A 21,485-nucleotide genomic window follows, 5' to 3' on the forward strand; every position below is an offset into this window, starting at 1 on the left:
TGTACTCATCCCTTTAAATCTCCTCTGCTAGTTCAGTTAGGTAATGCTTCTCCTTGACTCTCTGGCACAAGCAGGGACGTAATGGGCACTGCAAAATCAGCTGCAAAATGCCATTCAAGAGATGGCACATACATGTTGCAGCAGTGGGCACAGTAATCCCTGCATATCCCTTACCTAAATCACTGGAATGTCTTGTGGCTTAACTGGAGAATGTATCAAGATCCTCACACAAAGGATGCTACAGATGCAGGGGTATGTATAACACTTTTCTTTTTTAAATGCTGCTCATTTCTTTTATTTATTTATTTTTTAAAGTTTGCCATGGAAGTGCTGAGTTCATGTACACTAAGGAGGAAAAAAACTCTCAAATCTGGCTTGCTATTATTAAAACATTTTTTTAGAAAAGAATATTCCCTACACATTTCTGGTCTGTTACAAAATTTTGGTTTAGCTGCCTGGAAAATACAGAATACAGAATCTCCTGAAGGATTCATTTATAAAATTCCTGGGCTTCAAAAGTTAAAAAAGACAACAACTTACCTAAACCCCATTTCTGCTTTTTGAACATAAATTGATACCAGTATCTTTTCGGCTACTGTATTCAAAATAGAGACAACTCTTGACTGTTGGTACTAGTAAGTGCATAGTAATAGAAAAATAAAGAGAAAAATAACCTATTTGTCAATATGTCTTAGACTTGAATTAGGCAGAGCCATAACAGTTTTGGTGCCGATGGCAAGTGTCACAAAATAATATAAAACCCATAAGTCAGTTTTTAAAAACAAATTCAGCTGGAGCTATTTGGTAGCTGTCTATTGGAGCCAATTATTATTGTTGTAATTCAACACTAAGACATTTCTATTCAGTTGAAGACCTGTATGTATTGTCAGTTGCCTCTAAATTTCAATGACCTGGGACAAAGCCATAGTTAGTTTTAGAAACAGTTTTGCTTTAGACTAAGATTAAAATTAGTTTTCCTATTAACTAAAAAAGATCTGAATCACGGATGAAAAGGCTGATTACAAACATATTAAACAGCAAGAAGAAGCCATGTTAAAGAGCTGCTCTGTCATATAGAAGTCACAAATCATATAACTGAGAAGTTTTTTTCCTTTTTTATTAATTTATTTTAAACTAAAACACTAAAACTTAAATATACAATAAGAAAAGAAAAAGAAACATATTACAAACTTAAATACTAAAACTGAAATGCAAAATTAGAAAAGATAAAAGAAAGCATTGCCATGTCTGCAGCACAATATAAAAGAGGATTCAAAATATACAGCAACAAATTTCAATTACAAAAAAACTTATACAACAAATACTACACATTGTGTTCAGAGCTGTCCATCTTTTCTTTGCTTCCTTGTAAGTTTTCTTTTGTTCTCTTCTGTGCACTTTTTACTTTGTTCTTTTTCCCCCTTCTTTGAGAGTTTTTAAATGGCCTACAATGCCCTGCCCTGTGAATCCTGTTAAACTGCTGCAAGGTGTTCTTAATACCATTGTGTCTTTTACAACTTTAGTATGTTAACATGGGACCTAACAGCAAGAAACTGAAATTTAGATAGTAATAATGTTTTTATGATTATGCAAATTTATGACAAGTTATAGAAATTTTCTAACTTTTAACAGTCTTTATTATTTTAATGGAAAAAATAAACATGATTAGACTGCAGGCTATCCTTTAATATATCTTCTACCTTCCCCTGCCTCCAAATACTCTTACACAGTTCAACTAAAAATTATGAAAACTAGCTCATGTTTGACAATGGTCTTTTTCTAGGCAAAAGTTTTAGTTATCCCTTAATGTTAATAAGGATATGGTGTTCTTAAAAAGTAAATTTTCTCTAGCTGCTAAAATGTTTTAAAAAAAACAGTAAAAATATCAAAAAGTGTGGCTAAGCTTGAGAAGGTTAAATATTTAGATTATAATTGTCTTCAAAGTGAATAAAATGTTTATCCTTTATTGAAGTCAAAGAATAAAGAACCTAGTATTATTCAGGCCACCAACTGCTTTGTAATTACATCATAAAACTTAAGTGCAAATTTTTAAAAGTTTCAATGTAGCATATTTTATTATTTTTCAAAAGTTATATGGCTGCATATTTATTATATATGTATGTACATATATATTTTATATACATACATACACACATATGTATACATATCACATATATTTCTGTATACATATATGTATATTTAAAGAAAACTGCTTGCTGGTTTTTCAATTTAAGGTTAACCTACACCCCCAAACTCTTTTTTTTTTTTTTGGACAGGCAATCAGGGTTAAGTGACTTGCCCAACATCACATAGCTGTTAAGTGTGAAATGTCCAAGACCAAATTTGAACTCAGGTCCTCCTGAGTTCTATCCACTGTACCACTTAGCTGCCCCCTCTTTTTTTCCCAAACCTTTTGTAGTGTTGATGCAGTTTTGAAAATATTCAGTTCCTATGGGCTTTTCTAGTATTTAAATGGAAACAGAAAGCACCAGGCCACAAGAACTTTAACAATGGCTTATTGAGGACATGGAGAAGGGAAAGAGGAACCAAAATAAAAACCCAGTAACTGTCTTAGTTTATGAATTTAAAGGAACCTCCTCTTATTTTCTTCTCCCCTCAGGTTTTCTTAACTCTTGGTGATCTTGTCCAAACGAAAATTTAAAAAACAAGAACTGATAAGGAGGAGCTCATCCCTTCTGACTTGGAGCATGTAAATAGACCTATGCCATATTACCCGTTTCAACAAAATCACAGGTCTCTTCAGTAGGGATTAGCTATAGTCTTTCAGCTTTCCAAAAACAAGAAAAGTTGCGGGCTTTTTTTTTCACTCATAGGAAAAGTTTTATATGATATGCATGACTTCACAGAGTGATGGACTTAGCATCATATAGACCTAAGTTTTAATCCTATTTTGGATACTCTTTAGTTACCTAGTTTAAAGCAAATCACTTAACATTTGAGCCTTGGTTTCCTCTTCAATAAAACAGAGACAATAGCAGCACCCCACTAGCTATTGTTAGTTGTTACTTCTGTTTATAAACACCAAAGTAAACATTAAAAACAAACTCTCCCCTTCCTCCAAGTCAGGAGGAAAAGGTTTCAGATGCCCATAAGGGAGCTCCAGAGGAGAAAGGGGATTCTAGTTTCGTTTATGCCCCCTTGGAGGATCTGTAATGGGGAGGAGGAATGTGTTGCTGAAACCTTCCCCCTGCTACAAACAGCCCCAAGCATCCTTGCTCTTAGAGTCCTGGGACCTTTCCTCGTGATAGGTTTCCGAAGAGGCAGAAGAAGTAGAGACCAAAAGGCCAATATTTGCTGGATAATGGAGAAAGCAAGGGAGTTCCAGAAAAACATTCACTTTTGCTTCACCAACTACACTAAAACTTTTGACTATGTGATCACAATAGTATGTGACAAATCCTCAAAGAGGTGGGGAATATCAGATCATGTTACTTCACCCCTGGGGAAACTATATGGGGATCAAGAAGCAACAGTTAGAACCAAACATGGAACTGATTGGTTTAAGATTGGAAAAGGAATACGACAAGGCTGTATATTCTCACCTTATTTAATTTATAGACAGAGCACATCATGTGAAGTGCCAGGCTGAATAAATCAAAAGCTGGAATTAAGGTTGCTGGGAATAATATCAACAGTCTCAGATATGCAGGTGATACCACTAATGGCAAAAAGTGAAGAAGAATTAAGAAGTATCTTGATGAGGGTAAAAGAGTTGAGTGTACAATCTGGCTTGCATCTTAACATTAAAATAAACTAAGATCCTGGCATATAATCCCATCACTTCCTAGCAAATACAGGGAGAAGAAATGGAAGCAATGTCAGATTTTATGTTCTTGGGCTCAAAGACCGCTGCAGATGGTGTCTGTAGCCATGAAATTAAAAGACAGTTTCTCCTTGGAAAGAAAGTTATGACAAATCCAGACAGCATACTAAAATGCAGAGACATCACTTTGCTGACAAAGGTACATAAAGTCAAAAGCTATCGTTTTTCTAGTAGTCATGTATGGTTGTGAGAGTTGGGCTATAAAGAAAGCTGAGCACCACAGAATTGACACGTTCAAATTATGATGGTGGAAAAGAGTTTTGAGAGTCCCTTGGACAGCAAGGAGATAATCAGCCAACACCTAAAGAAATTAATTTGTGCTACTCATTGGAAAGGTCAGTTAGGTGGTATAGTAGATAGAGTGCTGGGCCTGGAGACAGGAAGATCTGAGTTCAAATTTGGCCTCCAACAAAATTTACTAGCTGTGTTACCCTGAGTGAGTCATTTAACCCTGTTTGCCTCAGTTCCTCATCTGTAAAATGAGCTAGAGGAGGAAATGATAAACCACTCCAGTATCTTTGCCAAGAAAACCCCAAATAGGGCAGCTAGGTGGTGCAGCAGATAGAGCACTGGCCCTGAAGTCAAGAGGACCTGAGTTCAAATCCGGCCTCAGACACATAACACTCACTAGCTGTGTGACTCTGGGCAAGTCACTTAACACCAATTGCCTCACCCCCCCCCCAAAAAAAAACCCAAATGGAGTCATAAAGAGTCAGACACAACTGAAAAATCAAATAAACAACACTCATTAGAAGGACAAAAACTTAAATACTTTGGCCATATAACGAGAAGACAAGACTCACTGAAAAAGACCCTGATGTTGAGAAAGATTGAAGACAAATGGAAAAGGGGGTGGCAGAGGATGTCATGGAAATAAAGACCGTGAGTTTGGACAGAGTTCAGGAGATAATGAAGGATAGAAGGGCCTGGCATGACGTCACAAAGAGTCAGACACAACTGAACAAATGAACAACATCTAAAAAACATCTACATGCTTACTACATGTATGACCTTGGGCAAGTCATAACCTATCAGAGTCAATTATGTGATCCAATAGATAGAGTGCTTGTCCTGGACTCAGGAAATAGAATTCAAACTTAGACATCTAATATCTGAATGACCCTGGCAAGTCACTTAACCTTGGCTGCCTCAGTTTCCTTGCTGTACAATGGGGATGATCATAACACTTATTTCTACAGGTTGTTTTGGAGATAAACTCATATAACATATAAAGCACTTTGCAAACCTTAAAGTACTGTACAAACAGTGACTACACATCCCTGGTTCTGAGACTGTCACGTCTAAAACAATGGTTTGACTCAGAGGGCTCCTTCAGCTCAATATCTACGATCAGCCCAACTCATCGTGGGTATCCTAAAACTTGTAAGATAAGAAAAAGAGGCAGGACAGTCATTCAGCAGTAAGTAGACATAAGAGATAAATAGTTCAAGTGTTGCCACAAAAATCAGTCAATCAGCAAGGCTTTATGCTATGTGCTTAGGATATTTCTATATATCTAAATATATTTGTATACATATATGCATACATATATGTATACAAATATATATATATGGATATATGTGCACACATCGCACACACATGTATTAATTTCTATTTACATAGATGTATAATACATATACATGTGATGTGTGCACATGTTTATGTATACATGTGCACAAATATGCATATACATGTACAGAGAGAGACAAGGAGAGAGGAGAGAGAAGAAAAGAGAGGGAGAAAGACAAGAGAAAGGGGAGAGAGAGAGAGAGAGAGAGAGAGAGAGAGAGAGAGAGAGAAAGAGAGAGACCAACTTGAGATAGTACCTGACTTTACCTGTAAGGAGTTAATATTCTACCAGGGATATAGTATGTTCACAGATAAGTAAATGTAAGACAAACTTTTTTTAAAAAAGGTATTCAGAAGATGAGATGCTGACAAGCAGAGGAAACCAGGAAAAATATCCTAAAGAAGGTAGTCTTTCAACTGAAACTTAATGGCCACTAAAGAATTCATATCTGAAAAAACTAGAGGAAGGCTATGAATACATGATGTAGTTCCTCTCCTGAGGATTTATGGAAGGATATGGGCAACAATGTGCTGCTAAATGTTTAGTAACAAACTCTCTGAATGTCTACAACATACGTTTAAAGTTTGACATTTTTCTTCATCATTTTCTTAAGTCTAGACAATCAGCAAAATAATAAACCAAGCCCTGATTTGTAGCATTTGTCACTTTTCAAGGGATATATACTCATACTGGGAATTTAACAATTGGCTCTTGAGGAACCTGCCTCCAGCATCCCCTGGACATGACCAAGAACTGAACAGATAATAAAATACAGATGAGTTGTGAGCTACATGTAGGAAGGTAGGAGGGTCATGACCAGTGAAATTATGAATCCTTCAGTGGTATCAAACTCAAATAGAAATATATCCTTGCTGGCTGTATAATGACTCAAAAAAAAAAAACAACCCAACAAACTAGAAATTAACATTACGTTGTGTTGTACTTGTATTTATTTTAACATTTTATAAATTACAATTCAATCTGTTTTGCTACACCTGGGAGTTTGGTTGGTGGAAAGTTTGACACTTCTGCTTAGACTATCTAAGGAAAGTTTCCTAGTTGAAAAATAGTAGATGTGTTCACTGATGCCTATAGAGTGTTCAGCTAAAGAACATGGGGGTGTGACATCAAAGACACATGATGTGGTCATGGAGTGGTGCTGAATTTCACATAGATCATAAAAGTGAGTTGCCACCTCCCCCAATTTTATGTTATGAAGCACTACATAAACAAGGCAATTAGATTTTGAGTCACGTAAACATTATCATTCCCATTTTTACAATGAAAAAACTGAGGCAAAGAAAAGATGAAATGACTTATCCAAGGCCACAGAGCTCATAAGTATCAGAACTAAGACTTAAAAATTGAAAAAATCGAATTGATTCTATTCTGTAATTTATTTGATTTTGTATCACTACCAACATTTTCTGTATTACCTAAGTCATATTTCATTTGTCTCTGAGTTAAGTTTGGAAATTCAGCTTTCCTGCTAATCACTGTTCTATTCTTGTGTCAAGGAAATCTGTTACCCTTAAAGGATGTAGGTGGATGCCAAAGAATCTGGTCTGTTATCTCTGTACCACTGGCTGTCCTTCAAGAAAGTCTGGTCTGTTATCACTGTGACGCTAACTAGCCACACAAGTAGACACCATCAATGAGTTTTCCATGGTGACAGGATGGAAGGAGAGGTTGTTGCTAGCCCTGCACTCCAAATTTACAGCCAATCATATTGTGCCTCACATATATGATGCTGCTGACTTTGTAACCACTTGTATTGTTTTCTCCCTCTATGATGCTGTCTTCCAGTTTTTGGGTGCTCCTCCTTTTGTCCATAAAAATTGTTTGACAGCCCTCATTCAGGTTCTTAGCTAGCTGAAGAGGTTAAGACTCTTTATTGGCAAATTCACTTTTTGCTAATAAATTGATTGTGCACAGAGATTTGTGCCTCAGTTTACCTTAATTTCAATAACAACAAACACACATCTGGATATTAATTTCATTCATAATAATAATTACTATAACTTACACTGGTTATAAAGGTTGTAAAAAACTTTCCTTACAACAACCCTGTGAAGTAGGTAACTTAAGGGTTATTATCCCCATTTGACAAAGAGAAAATTGAGGCTTAGACAGGACAAGTGAGTTGTCCAAGGTCACAGAGCTACTAATTGACAGACTCCATGAACTTCAAGGCCAAAATTCTTTCCATCAAAACATATGAATACATATCTAAACTTCACACAGCTGTTTTATAAATTTAGAAAATAATATCCCAATGCTCTGTTTTCATTAGTTCAGCATCTGCCATCTATCACTTCCTGTAATATTTTCACATGCAAACATATTAAATAAAATTTTCAGACATCTTTCAAAAACTTTTATTTAAAATGCAAAAAAAAACCAACCCCTCTATGTTTAAAATATTCCATACATACTCACTTTAAATGCAGGTAAATGTAGTATTGTTTTACTAAGTCATCAGTACCTAAACTATTTTAAATCATTTTGGAAGAAAAAATCCCCTAAGCTATAAAAAAAATACATTTCTAATTTAATTATAAGGAGCATGATGTTTTTATAATTACTTTGAAGAACTATTGTAAAAATCATTGCTAGATTAAATTTGTACATAAATTAGACAGCCTTGAAAAATAAAGAAACTATAGAGAATGTCCCCAAAGTCTTAAGGTTAAGAAGCTCAACACTGTTCTAGCCTTAGGAGGATACACTGTATATTTCAAATCAGTGTCATTTTAACGGTAAATTATTGGCTGGAATCTCAAAAATCAAGTGCCTGTCACTACCATGTTCCTGTTTCTTAAGCTGTAGTTTGGGTAGAGAGTGGTATGCAAGTGAGTGGATAGACGAGGTAGAGGAGATATTTCTACCAGTAGGTAAAAATAAGAGGCATAGGAGGTGAGACTATAATTCCACACAGCTCCTCCTGGCAATCATCTTGAAAAGAAAGGCTACAATGAAAAGTTTCTGGCTACAGGGGCAGAAGAACAATCAAAGAGTGATTATGTGATCTGGTGAGTTGTACTCATAGATCATTTGGAAAGATCTGTCCGTCCACAAACTGCCTATCCTTCCTGCACTATGTGATTCTCTTAATGGAAACTCACCAAGTAAAACTAGCTGACTCTTGGAGAATTAGGCAAATTCTTACATCTTCCTTTTACTCATAAGAGTTGCGTATCCATTTTCAGTTCACTTGACAGAGGTACATTCTAAAGCTAAGCATTTATTTGTTTAAATACAACACAGAGCTTTATCAACCAATACAAAAGGAAAACTATTGTTACAGTATAATATGTAAATTATTTAATCCAAGGGTCCTCCAACCTTTCATTTCCCCATAATCCTTGAGTTCAAAGGGGTAGAAAAAAAGAATAGTATCTTGAAATCTATGATAATGACCCCCTTCTCGCTTGAAATTCCAGAAAGCGTATGAAGGAGATGTAGCAGTAAAGGCTACCCCACTATCTATCATTGTTACTGACCCCATTCTTCTATCTTAGCTCTGACAGAATCCAAATAGAAATGGTCCTGAGACAGATCTTATCATTGTTCTTTTTGTATTTTATGTTCACCAGATATTGCTCAGGTGGATGAAATGATTGTTTTATTTTTTGGTAACTGAACAAAAGTACTAGGATATAAAGTCATCTGTGGGTTCACCAAGAGTATCTTGGAGAAAGGTCCAGTATATTGATTTCTTCATTTGTCTCTATATTTTGAAAGCTATTTGTTTCAAGTAGATTGCAGCTTATGAGGATTCAGTAAAGTGACATCTTTTCTTAAACAGTGAGTAACAATTTTGGCTGGGATAATAACATTGCAATTCTATTATAGTTTGCTGAATTCTAGCGGTGAGGAGTTCTGTGTTTGTAATTTGAGGTCTTTGTGATAATCCTCAAGGATCTTTTGGCGTCTTTTGGCTTATGAAGTAGTAGTGACCTTCCAGTGTAAGATTCTGCCCATCTCTTTATTGTTACTGTTTCTAGTATCAGGTTGGTGCTGATCAACTTGTTGGGGAATCTTTGCAGAAGTTATTTCTCTGTTTCAATAAATTGGCATCTGTTGATATAACGTGTCACGCATTTTTAGACATATGGAATAAATTTTGTTCACATCATATTGTTGCACAATCGTGTCCTCTCTCTTAAACTAAAGGATAGACTGAAACAGTTTCAATTTTGAAAAAATATTTCAAAGTTGTCTGATTTTGTGGTTATTAATGTTGTTCTTGAGTTTGGAAGAAGAAAGAGAAGGGAACAAGCATTTATATAGCTTCTACTACGTGCTAGGCACTGGGCTAAGCACTTTGCAAATAGTATCTCATTTGATCCTCACGACAACCCTGAAAGGAAGATGCTACTATCCCCATTTTACAGTTTAGGAAAGAGAGGCAAACAGAGGTTAAATGACTTGCCCAGGGTCACATAGCTACTAAGTATCTGAGTCTGGATTTGAATTAAAGTCTTCCTAACTCTATCCATTTTATTATTTAGCTACTTTAACCTGCCTCAGAATCAAAAGTCCCATGTTGTATCTGGGCTAACACCTAGTTTTATTCATTGGAGTACAACTTCCTAAATGATGTCCAATGAGCCTGAGAGAATTAACATAGCTTCCAAGATGCCCAATTTTTTTTAGCCAATTGGTCAAATGTTCACATAGTATCCACTATGTGAAATGTGCCATGCCAAGTATCGCTAGAGAGGCACAACGTATAAGACAAAGTCCCAGCCAGAGCCTATAATATAAACTGAATTAGAAAATATATATGCTGGGAGACTTTAGCTTTGTAGATATCAAGAAGATTCTGAAATGAAATAAGAAAAGGTTTCCTAACAAATGAAAAAAGTTTAAAAATTCTAATAAGTGCTTAGTGATAATTTATTCTCATTAACATTAAAAGGCCTCATAAATGGTCATTATTAAATTATACTTTTCAAATAAAAAAGCTAAATCAATATTTCAGTTGAAAAGCAATACGCAAAGACAACAGATTTGTCATGATGTCAGATTCTGACGTTGTCACTCTTGTGCCTCGTCACTAATTTCTTACTGAAGTAACTGATATTCACATTCTTCATTTAATATTACATTCTACTTTATTCAATAATGGTAAGTAATAAACAAAAATTCTATGGATTTGCCAATAATCTGACCATTAAATACTCTCACTGTCTCAACTCTTTACTAGTTTTCAACATCATTAATACATTTATTCAAAACTTATTTTCATAATAAGCCCTATTTTGAAGAAATTGAAGTGAAAAAAACTCATCAAAATGAGAAAGAGAAGTAATCCCGTCTAATATCAGAATGGATATAATAATTTACATGTGGGCAAAATGCAAAAAACTACCAGGATATCATTACCTCGTTAAAAGAACTCTCACTCTTTCCCTTCCTCTCAAACCCTGGAGAAAAAAGGTGAAGAATTGGAAAATCCTCACATGTCAATTAATACTACTGAGAAATTCTCTGAAAGCACAACTAAGCTAGAAAGCTTTCAAAAAATTGGAACCAAAAATTCAACCAAAATCTAGGGGCAGCTAGGTGGCTCAGCGGATAGAGCGCCGGCCCTGGAGTCAGGAGGACCTGAGTTCAAATTTGATCTCAGACTAGGTACTTGACACTTACGAGTTGCATGACCCTGGGCAAGTCACTTAACCCCAATTGTCTTGCCAAAAAAAAAAAAAATCTAAATTGGCTGATTCTTAAAAATGTATTAGCAAAACACCTGATTCACTTACATAAACACTCAATTGACTGCAAGTCAAATAAAAAGGAAAGGAAGTTACAGCAATGCTTCTGAGTAATTAGCTAACAAGATTAGTTTTGTCCTCCCTAACAGGGTTACTAATGTACCTGGGAAAAGAGCATTAAGAAAAATAAGAAGCTTGGAGCTTTTAAATACGTAGGCTATATCTCTCTGTATATATCCATGTCAACTATAATTAGAAGGAACATATTTACTATCTCTACAGAATATGTTTAAGAATTGCTAAGCAATTCTTTGTTTCAAGTAATAGTAAATACATACGTTCTATAATGCAAAATAATGTTAATAGCTCTCTTCTAAGGAAGTTAGTGTGTATCATTTTTGAGAACATAGAGAAACAGACAACTTTATAACCTCGGCATTGGGTACAGGAGAATATAAATGTAACGGATCATGTTATATAAATCTTATACTGTGCGCTTAATTTTCAAGGGTCCCTCCAAGCTTTATATGCAACCTATATGACTTAACAACATTATTTATAACTTATAATGATAATCCTGGCAACCTGAAATAAGAGAGAATATGGTAGAATGGAAAGTTCATTAGACATAGAGTCTAGAAAGAACTAAGCTTGAATCTCACCCACTGGTATTTACATATGCCCACAAGCAAGTTACCAAGTCTCTAAGAAATAGTTTCTTAATCTGTGAAATGATGATAAGAGTACCCAGTGTACCTAACTCTACAAGTTAATTTAAGGATCAAATGAGCTAATGTTTATAAAAGATATTTATGAAGCCTTTTGTAAATGTCAATTAGCATCATTAACTTAATTTCTATACTAAAATGATATGGTCTCTGCTTAACATATCTGTTTATATGAACTAAAATCCTATTACCACTCAATTACTAAACATTAGTTATATAAAATAAAAAAGAGCCTTTTGAAGGCAGATGTGTTATATTTTACAATATTCTGTATATTTGTGATGGGGAAGGTCTAAGTACTTTTTTTTGTTGTTGTTTCAAAACAGTCAACTTAAGTATGACAAGTACAGTTATCTACCTGCTCCATGCTGTATAATCAGTGTATTACCAATGTGCACTTTAACACAACAGCAAAAGAATGTCTTTGATACCCTAACAGTCTCCATATATGGTGTGCATGACTAACAGCTGAGAGGAAGTAACGGCCTGCTAGAAATCTTTGAACAGTCCCGCTAAAAACTAGGTGCAGAGAATCCTCCCTGGGTGACAGTACAGCTGCATTTGCAAATGTGTGCAGGAACTTTGCCAGCTTTCTTCCCCTCCTCCCCTTTCTGGCCTGTTGGTTCAGTTTACTGACACTAAAAAATCTTCCTTTTCAGTTGTAGTGGTGTATTTTGCAGTCCTCCTCTAATCTTAAAAATAAAGAAACCTAAGACTTAGGTTCACAAAAGCAAAATATTTCAAATAACACGTGAGACAAAAGCTTGAGAAAAAAAAAAAAAGATGAACCAATCAAAGTATCACAGATCTGCAAAGATAACATTACTTGCAAAGGTCTTTTTTTTTGCTTTAAGACCACAAATCATGGGATCATAGATCACTGATTTAGAGCGAAAAGGGATTTTAGAGGCTACTTACTTCAAACTACTAATTTAACAGATGAAGAAAAAAAGGCTTAAAAAAATTTAGGTGTTTTAACAGGATTATATAGGCAAAGCATGTGAGGCAGAATTAGAACTCAGTATCTCTGACTCCAAATTCAAAGTTCTTTCCACTGTACCACACTACTGCTCCCTCTAGCTAATTAATAAATTTCTAAAACAAAATTTAAACCAGAAACACATCTTTAGATTTGTCTGTATCCTATCAGAAAGCTGGAAACTCTTTTTCAAAGACAAACAAGATTTTTAAAAGCACATTACATAGTCTTCACTGAGATTGCTTCTCCCACCTGTCTCAAGTCCCTCCTTTCAAGTAAATGTACACACCCGTGGATATTCAATAGTCATTTCCGAGAACCATTTAATGAACCACATTTAGTCACAGTCAACATCATTTAAAGCCTGTGAAAAGTTCTGAAGGATACAAAAAACATAAGCCTTCCCAGTATGGAGCTTACTATTTAACATAAAGACTTAATAACTATATTGATCAGTATATGAACAGACATGGTATAAGCAAAAGCTGTAGGCATAGAGATAAGAATGAAATATTTTAAAGAGGTGGAAGTAATTTGGACAAATCTTATCTGGGATCTCAATTTCTTCAAATTTGTAAAATCAAGCAGTTGAATAGATTACCTCTAAGGTGTTCTGCTTCTAATAACCATAATAATGACAATAATTATAATAATAATGATAACATTTTAGATTTATAGCAGTTAAAACTTTTCATATATCTATACACACATATATATGTACGTGTATGTGTGTGTGCACAATCTCATGTAATTCTCTAGTGAAGAAGGAAGAGTGGATATTCTATCAGTTTTTACAAATGAGGAAACTAAGGAAAGAGAAGTTAAATAACTTGCCCAAAATTATACAGCTGGTAAACTGAGTCCAAAACTAGAATTAAGGGCTTCTGAATCCTGTTTCAATTTTTTCGGTTTGTTTTTTTTTGTTTGTTTGTTTGTTTTTACTAAGAGTAACTGGTTAGAATGACTAGGTCTCAATAAGGTTAGCAGACTGGAGGAGGCAAGGCTTTAAGGGGAAGAATTTGCCTTGACAGGGAGGAAGGAATACATTCCATGAGCGAATCACATGATCAGTGGCTTATAAGTAGTAGTAGGAAAAGTGTATAGGCAGGATGATATGCCCCAAACTCTGGAGTAGGCTACCACGGGTCCAGGGAGATATTACTAGAGCTAAGTAATTTACTCCTAATGCCCGTGATCAATAATTCTGACTCAATTTATAAAGAAACTTGAAGTCATTAAAGGATTTTCTGGTAAAATATTGTGCTTTACATACTCTTCCTGTCTAGATAGACTTAAGAGTGTCCCTAAGTGTCTTCTTCAAAAGGGTGGAAGGAGGGGTGAACCTGAAGAGCTTCAGAGTAAATCATTCCTATGACTTCTTGAAAATCTAACAGATTTGTCAATCCTTTTTCATTAGTCTTAAAACTATTTGGGGGGAAAAAAAGTACATCTGAACATATTTCACCTTTTTATTCCTGCCTCACACCTTCCTGTGCATCTTCTAACGGATCTCTAATGTGTCAAGGGCTTCTGAGTGTGGGTGTTCCCCAGAATCACAGTTAGCTGAGGAGTGCTGGGTAGAGTGATGAGGGGGGAAAACCCCTTTAAAATGATCCCAAGTGCCAACTTCTTAAGCAATAAGCAAATTTTAAATGCAGAATTTCACACCAAAGTAGAGAAGAAAAGGCCTAATTACAGATGAGCTGAAAGCTAGTCACATGAAGGTAAACTGTCAAGTAGTAGCAACACTTTCAAACTCAAGGCAAAATGAGTAAACTCTGCCTTCAAGAGATGTTTTTTTCATTCCCACTTTCCAAAATTGCCCAGTCCGCAAAAATGGTTTCATTCCCTGACACTGTTCATTCATTTTCATGCTCATCAACAGAACATAAGTTTCCACAAAAATATTGTAGAAACATGGACCGTAATTGGCAATGCCTAACATTTCACTACAAATGTCTAGCATGCCTGTGTTAACAAGATCGCCATGAGGCCTATTAGTCCCTAGATAATAAACAATTTCCAGTTATGTCTGATTATGTCTATAAAATATCTGTTCAGATACAAACCACATGGATAGCATGTACTAAGATTCTATAAGAAGTCTTCATATCTAAGAAAAAAATAAAGTCCTTCAGTGAACATAAAAAAACATAAAAATTCTACTCAGATCATTATAGCCAAACATTTTGTTTTAGACCAAGGCATGTGTCACATCTTTTCTTCTCAAGGTCATGGGTGTTAAATATGCCTTGCTGAATTAAGTTTAAGTCTAATTAAAATAAAAAATCATGTGATTCAACTAAGCTATGGCCTATTTTTTTCTCCTCAAAAGCAAAAGGAATCATGAGAATCATGTGACTTTTTTTTTTTTAATCCCAGGGCTGTATTCAAAGTTGTTTTACACTAGAGCTAAAGGCAAAATCCTCATAGTGGCATTTATTTACTTTAGAATAGCTCTATTACTCATGCTATTGAATATGGGATGACAACAACCACAAGAATTTGAACTCACTATGGTATTAAACATGCCAACCATAAGTGGCTTAATTTGTCCATTTATTTCAAAAATAAATAAATCAATACTTCTTTAGGGAGAGGAAATGCTTATATATATATATATTAAACCTTTAGAATCTAATTCCACTGTAACCACAGCACATGTGTACATACAAGACTGATCATTTAAAGCAATAAAAAGACACTCAAAAAAATTGATTGAAAATACCCACCCCTAGCAGAAAGCTTTTTGGTGTTGATAATTTTGGCAGCATATTCTTGTCCTGTAGGGATTTTCATGCATCTTCTCACCACTGAGAATGCCCCCCTGAAAACCAATAATCAGCAAGGTATCAATATAACCAGACTCTGATACTCAAAAAACGGTCTAATAATTTGAGTGCTTTCAGTGATTTTAATGGTTTTCCAAATATCAATAGAAGCAGCCCCCAAAACAACCAATCCAATTGGCAACCTAGCCCTTTCTTAATTTCCCAGAATATAATGGTGATTAGAATTTAACAGGGAGAATACCATATCATTAGACAACAAAATAAAAGGGCTGCCAATTGTAACGGATCTTGTTTGCACAAGGAATTTGAACACATTCTACAATATCCGCTCACACAGTAGCACCAAATGCCCAGAGAAAACACTGCAAAGAGCTGGAATAAGAGGGAGCCAAAATCTGCTGCCCATTTATTTTGGTAGGGGAAAAATAATGAGTGTATCTCTAACTCTATAAATATGATAATTGTTCTCAGTGAAATATAAATATTGAGCATATTTGTGTGGGTTAATGAATCCTGGCATGATGATTTCTTTATGCATTGGTTTAAAAAAAAGGCTTTTAATTAAGCTGTCTCTTCTGACATTCTTCTTAGTATGTATGTATGTATGTGTGTGTGTATATATATATATACATACACATATATATATGCAGCACCACTCAGTGTAAGAGTATCATACTGAATAAATACACTTACACAATGAAATTTACATTTCCTTTTATTTGCCTTCATCAGCCACCAACAAACATATATGCACACACCCCTTCTCCAAGAAATAGATCAAGCTGTAGATATGAATGAGAATGGATTTTAATTGGGGGTGATGCTTTAACACTGTGGCTGAACCCCTAGGTTAGATTTCTTTATAATGAGTTCCCTCATTTAGATATTTCTCCCTCTTCCTTACAATTGTCAAATATTTTTTGTCACTGTATGTATGTGTGTATCTATATATAATCTTTAACACACGCATGCACACACAAAACAGGACTCTCCCCTTTCCCGAGCGTTTTTCCTCCATGCATATAATCGTCCTAGGAGAGACTGTCTATATCCTGGGAAGAATGGTGTGACATTAATCAATCCCAGAAAGTTTTTTCCCCTAAAATAGCAGAAAGGTGTAAGGGATTAGTATACAGGTATGTATGTTACACTGGGCTGCTGCTTCCTTTGACAGAACTACTGGATGGAAAATAGACTGAACGCCAACTTGAACTTTCGGCATCAATAAATATGGCACCGTCTGTGTCAGTGAGGTTTTCATCCGTACGTGTATCACTGAGCAGACACGCCAGTAAACCCTGGAGGCATCTCTATTTACAGAAAACATGATCTATGTTGCATTTTACATGGGTTCTCATTTCCTCCCTTTCACAAGCATATACACTCTCCAAAGGATGACAGCTATAACTGCAAGGATCATAAATTCACTAAGGTTCACTTGCACAAATGGGAGTGGGGAAGAAAGGTGGGTGGGATTATCAGACTTGGCCACAGCCTGGTGGTCTTCCCTTTCTACTCCCCCGCCCTCATCCTAAGGATCAGTACCTTTGCCCAGCTGTCAAGCCAGCCTCTTCCGCCCGCCCCCCCTCCCCCTTTCTAAACTCCTACGACCCCCTAACGGTAAAGACCGCTGGGTCGGGGGTAACGCGACTCGCCCTCTGCAGGAAAGGGGACCCGCAGATGCCAGGCAAGGACGCTTACTTTCCAAGCTCCTCGAAAAGCTGATACTCGTCGGTGAACCTGGTGCAGGTTGTAGTTGAAGCCATCATAGGTCCGGGCTGGCTCCTGTCGAGGAGGAAGGAGGATGAGACGGGACGGGAGGTGCTGCTGCTTGTCTGGGACTGGCCCCCGTGTCGCTATCACCCCCGAGCCGTCTTCCTTCACTTTTCTTCTCCGAAACTGGCTGGATCGGGACTTTGGGGGGAGGGGGAGGGAAGGTAGGAAGGGTGTAATGGGAAAGAAAGGGTGCCGTGGGGTGCCCTCTCCACAATCGTACAATCCTTCTGCTCCCTCTTCCTTCTTTTTCTTCTCCGGCTCTGGACGCTCCACCCTCCCTCTCTCCCACCCCCACTCCCCAATTGGAGGAGGGGGGGAAAGTATTATAGAAGAGGTGCCAGGAATTGGGGCGGGGGGTGGAGAGAGAAAAAAACTCAGCCAGCCACGGGGCAGGAGGCGAGCAGTTGCGAAACGATATGAACTGGGGACAAGAGGGAATAAAGGCGGAGTGGAGGGAGTGCAAGGGTGGAGAGGGGGTGGAGTGGATGGGGAGGGGGCAGGGGAAGGAAGAGAAGCCCGAAGGAGAGAACTCCAGTCCAGTTGCAGCTGTCAGCAGCCTCAGTCTCTCCACTCCAGTGGGTGGGTGGGTGTGCGCGAAGGAGCGCCCGAGCAATGAGAAGCTCGGCTCTTCTGCCCGGCTTCCCCTCCCCTTCCCCGCCCCGCCAGTGACAGCCGCCGGGCAGCTGGGGCACCTATGCAGCTCTCTGGGAATGAAGAGACGAGGCACGGCTCCGAGCGCGCTGGGCACCCGGGGTGGGCAGTGGCAGGGCGAGCACAGTTCAGCTCAGGAAAAGCCTCAGCGTCTCTGCTGTCCCCCAGCCCCTCCTCGAGCTACTGCGGGGCCACCCCCAGGCTTTCCCCCCCCTCTTTTCTCTGTCCCACACCTCCCCCTAGCGACACAAGCCTCTCAGCACGCAATGTGTTTCTCCCTCTTTCTCTGTGTGTGTGTGTGTGTGCGCGCGCGCGTGCGTGCGTGCAGGGGAGGAGGGGTATGCCCAGGCAGAGCGTCTCTGCAAAAAGATTAGAGAAGACGGGGTCACACACACAATTTGAACTGGTCTGGGGAGGGGAGGAGGAGGGGAGGTACTCGGGAACAGGGTCTCTGCAAACAGGTCCGAGAAGACAAATCCACAGACAGACAGACAGACACCATGAGGTCCTAGGAAGGGAACAGGGCTCACAATCCCGGGAGGGGTGTGCACCGTTTGGCCCAGGCAGGAGGGAATGAATCCACAGACTGGCCAACGGCTTTAAAACGACCCTTCGCGGCCAGACGCGCGTGGAGGCCTTGCACAGTCCCCCTGCACCGAGCTCCCCGGGGACGCAGAGTGATTTGAGCCCCCCCACAGCGCTGCGCTCCGCTCGTTCTTCCCGTGCGCATTCGGAGTCTGACTATAGCACGGCCAATTTCCCGCAGATCTCGCCGGGGGTGGGGGGAACGGGCTCATCTACGTGCACTAGTGCTTGGGTGCGGACCCAGTTGGGAGCGTTTGCATCCCAGCTTTCCAGCTCGGGGCCAGCCGGAGGAGGCAGTGGGTTCAGAAGCCGCCCGGCCTGCAGAAGCGACCGTGGCCGCGGCAGCGGAGATGCCGCGCGGGGCTCGCTCCCACGCCCAGCTAGGAAGTTGTTCTCCCGCGTTCCGCGAGCCCTGGGGACGCCAGGCTCCAGGCTCCCTGGGCCACTCTTAAAAGTGCGGGTGCAGACACTGTGTCTCCACCTCCTCCGCTGCTTCCCACACCGAAGCTTTGGATTTGAGCGTGCATCAAGCAGACGTGTGAACAAAGAATTCACGCGCAACCACGCGCTCAGCCGCACCTTTCCCTTTCTCCCGGGTAACTCCCGGTCCTCTCGGGAAGGTTTGGCGCGGAACGAGCAGATTTCTCGCGAGATCAGTCTGTTTTTGTGGCAGAGGGGAGGGATGGGGTAGAGTGGGGAAGGTTGTCTGTCTATCACGGGACCGAATGGCGGCTGACGTCATTTGCATCACATGAACTTGTCCGGCCTGTTTCGATTTGCAAAGGAGAAAAAAGAGGGCGGTTATGTGTGCTTGTGTACTCAAGTCTGGAGAGATAGAAGCACTTGCATGTATTGTACAAATAAATATTTGATATGCATGTATTCAAATACGTGCCATGAGGCATCACCACATTCTGCCTTAGCATACATGCAAATAAAGACGTTGATGTATATGTATCAACTATTTAATTAATGGAAAACAATAATTAGCACAGTAGCTACAATTTAAGTCAAGTGGGTAACACATCAAACTGGACTAAATGATTTCTAGGTTTCCCTTCTCCATAGTAAGTGTGGCAATTGCAAATTCAAAGGGCAGGAGAACAAAACAAAAGGAAAGTGGTCATTTTGTAAACAATTCCCTTTTGTTACTTCGGTTCAGATTCAGGAAAAATTGTCAACAGCAATCACCCATATAACTCCATGCTGTGAATGTAACTGTAGACTATTCAATTATAAAATGTTATAGCTGTAAAGAGATCATTTGGTCCAAACTCATTTAGTAGACAGTGAGGCCAAGAGAGGTGTAATGTTTTACCCACAGAAACTTAGTTACCCAAACAAGAAAGTCCCAATCCATTGCTCTCTTACTTGTCAAAATGATGTCACAATAGTTGAAATAATATATTTTGCAAACCTTAGAGTGCTATAGAAATGCTATTGTTATCATCATCATTACTGAAACACATGTCTGACTATGTCATGTTCAAAAATCTTCAGGACTTCTTGATGAGTATAAATTTAATTAGTCCAGTATTAACAGACCTTCCTAAATCCAATGTATCTTTTCAGTCTCATTTCATATTATTCCCCTTCAAACACTGTTCAAGCTAGGCTGGATGACCCACCTTTCTTTAACTCTGCCCCTCTCTTTCCATTTGTAAGGTGATCATCCATACCTGGAGGGCAATCTCTCCTCATTCACTGCTCATTCAAATACTTCTCTTCCTTTGAGGAAGAGATACCCTTAGCAAAGTTGCCTGGCTCATACTAAGTTCTGATTGATTGATTGATTGACTAAGATAAAACTCAGATGCCACTCTGCTTCCATATCATAGTGTTTTTAACATCTTTATCTTTCTTAGATCACTATCCAGCTCTCCTCCTTGTCCCCACCATATTCAACTTTGTACTATATTTATCTCTGTACATGGTGTGTTTCCACTGCAATGCTATAAAGTTCTTGAGGGCAGGGACTGTGTTGTTTCCAGTTCTGCATTCCTAGTAATGAGCATAGTGCCTTACTAATAACTGGCACTGCTGAATAAACATTGTTTGAATTGATTTGCCTAACAATTTGGTGTTCCAACTCAGTATACCGTATTGCCATTAATTTTTCAAAATATAAAGGCTCCCACTTTAAACAAAAATTCCCATAACCATAAAATAGTTTGTGGTTTACATTCCCTGCTGAAAAATCAAATATAAGATCATTGTGCTAAAATGTAATGCTAAGAAATGAAAACATAATTAAAACTAAAGGAGATGGAGGGAATTAAGTCATTATTTAGGATGTGAAATGAAATCAGCCAATCATACAAATTAATTCAAGTAAAATATTTTAAATATTTTAATTTTTTAAAATGTAGCCTATTTGACTTCTCTATATATCACTTAATGAAACATTAATAAAAACAAAAAGCTTGAAATCAATAATTGAGAGAAATATTTTTAGATTCTTACAACTTGACCAAGAAATGTAACTTTTAAAAAGTGTACAATTTATGAAACCTACACAATTATATCATTTTTCTCAGCTCCTTAAACATCAGTAATTTTAAGAGATTATGAGGTTTGTATTGCAATATCAAAGATAAACAAGGTTTAATTATGCTATGCAAGGACAGTAGGAAAACATAAGCAATGATCATAACACATCAATCTAGGCCAGGGATGGGGCATCTTCAGCCTTGAAGCCACATGTGGCCCTCTAGGTCCTTGGGTGTGGCCTTTTGACTGAGTCCTAGTTTTACAGAACAAATCCTGTTACTAATGGGATTTGTTCTATGAAGTTTGGATTCAGTCAAAGGGCTGTACTTGAGGACCTAGAGAGCCACTTG

At 38.0% G+C, this 21,485-nt stretch overlaps 1 protein-coding gene across 1 annotated transcript in view; it reads right to left on the reverse strand.

The window, feature by feature from the left end:
• CAMK2D (calcium/calmodulin dependent protein kinase II delta) overlaps positions 1–18,003 on the reverse strand; it is a 340,685-nt gene extending 322,682 nt beyond the window's left edge. Inside the window, exons 1-2 of the mRNA XM_027837545.1 lie at positions 17,335–18,003; positions 15,574–15,668 (exon numbers count right to left, since the gene is read on the reverse strand). Of these exons, the coding sequence (XP_027693346.1) occupies positions 15,574–15,668; positions 17,335–17,402 (163 nt within the window). The 5' untranslated portion in view covers positions 17,403–18,003. The remainder of the gene's footprint in view (positions 1–15,573; positions 15,669–17,334) is intronic.
• Between the last annotated feature and the right edge of the window lie 3,482 nt (positions 18,004–21,485).

Source organism: Vombatus ursinus, unplaced genomic scaffold (genome assembly GCF_900497805.2).
Source record: "Vombatus ursinus unplaced genomic scaffold, bare-nosed wombat genome assembly UNPS02014821.1, whole genome shotgun sequence".
NCBI classification, from domain to species: Eukaryota; Metazoa; Chordata; class Mammalia; order Diprotodontia; family Vombatidae; genus Vombatus; species Vombatus ursinus.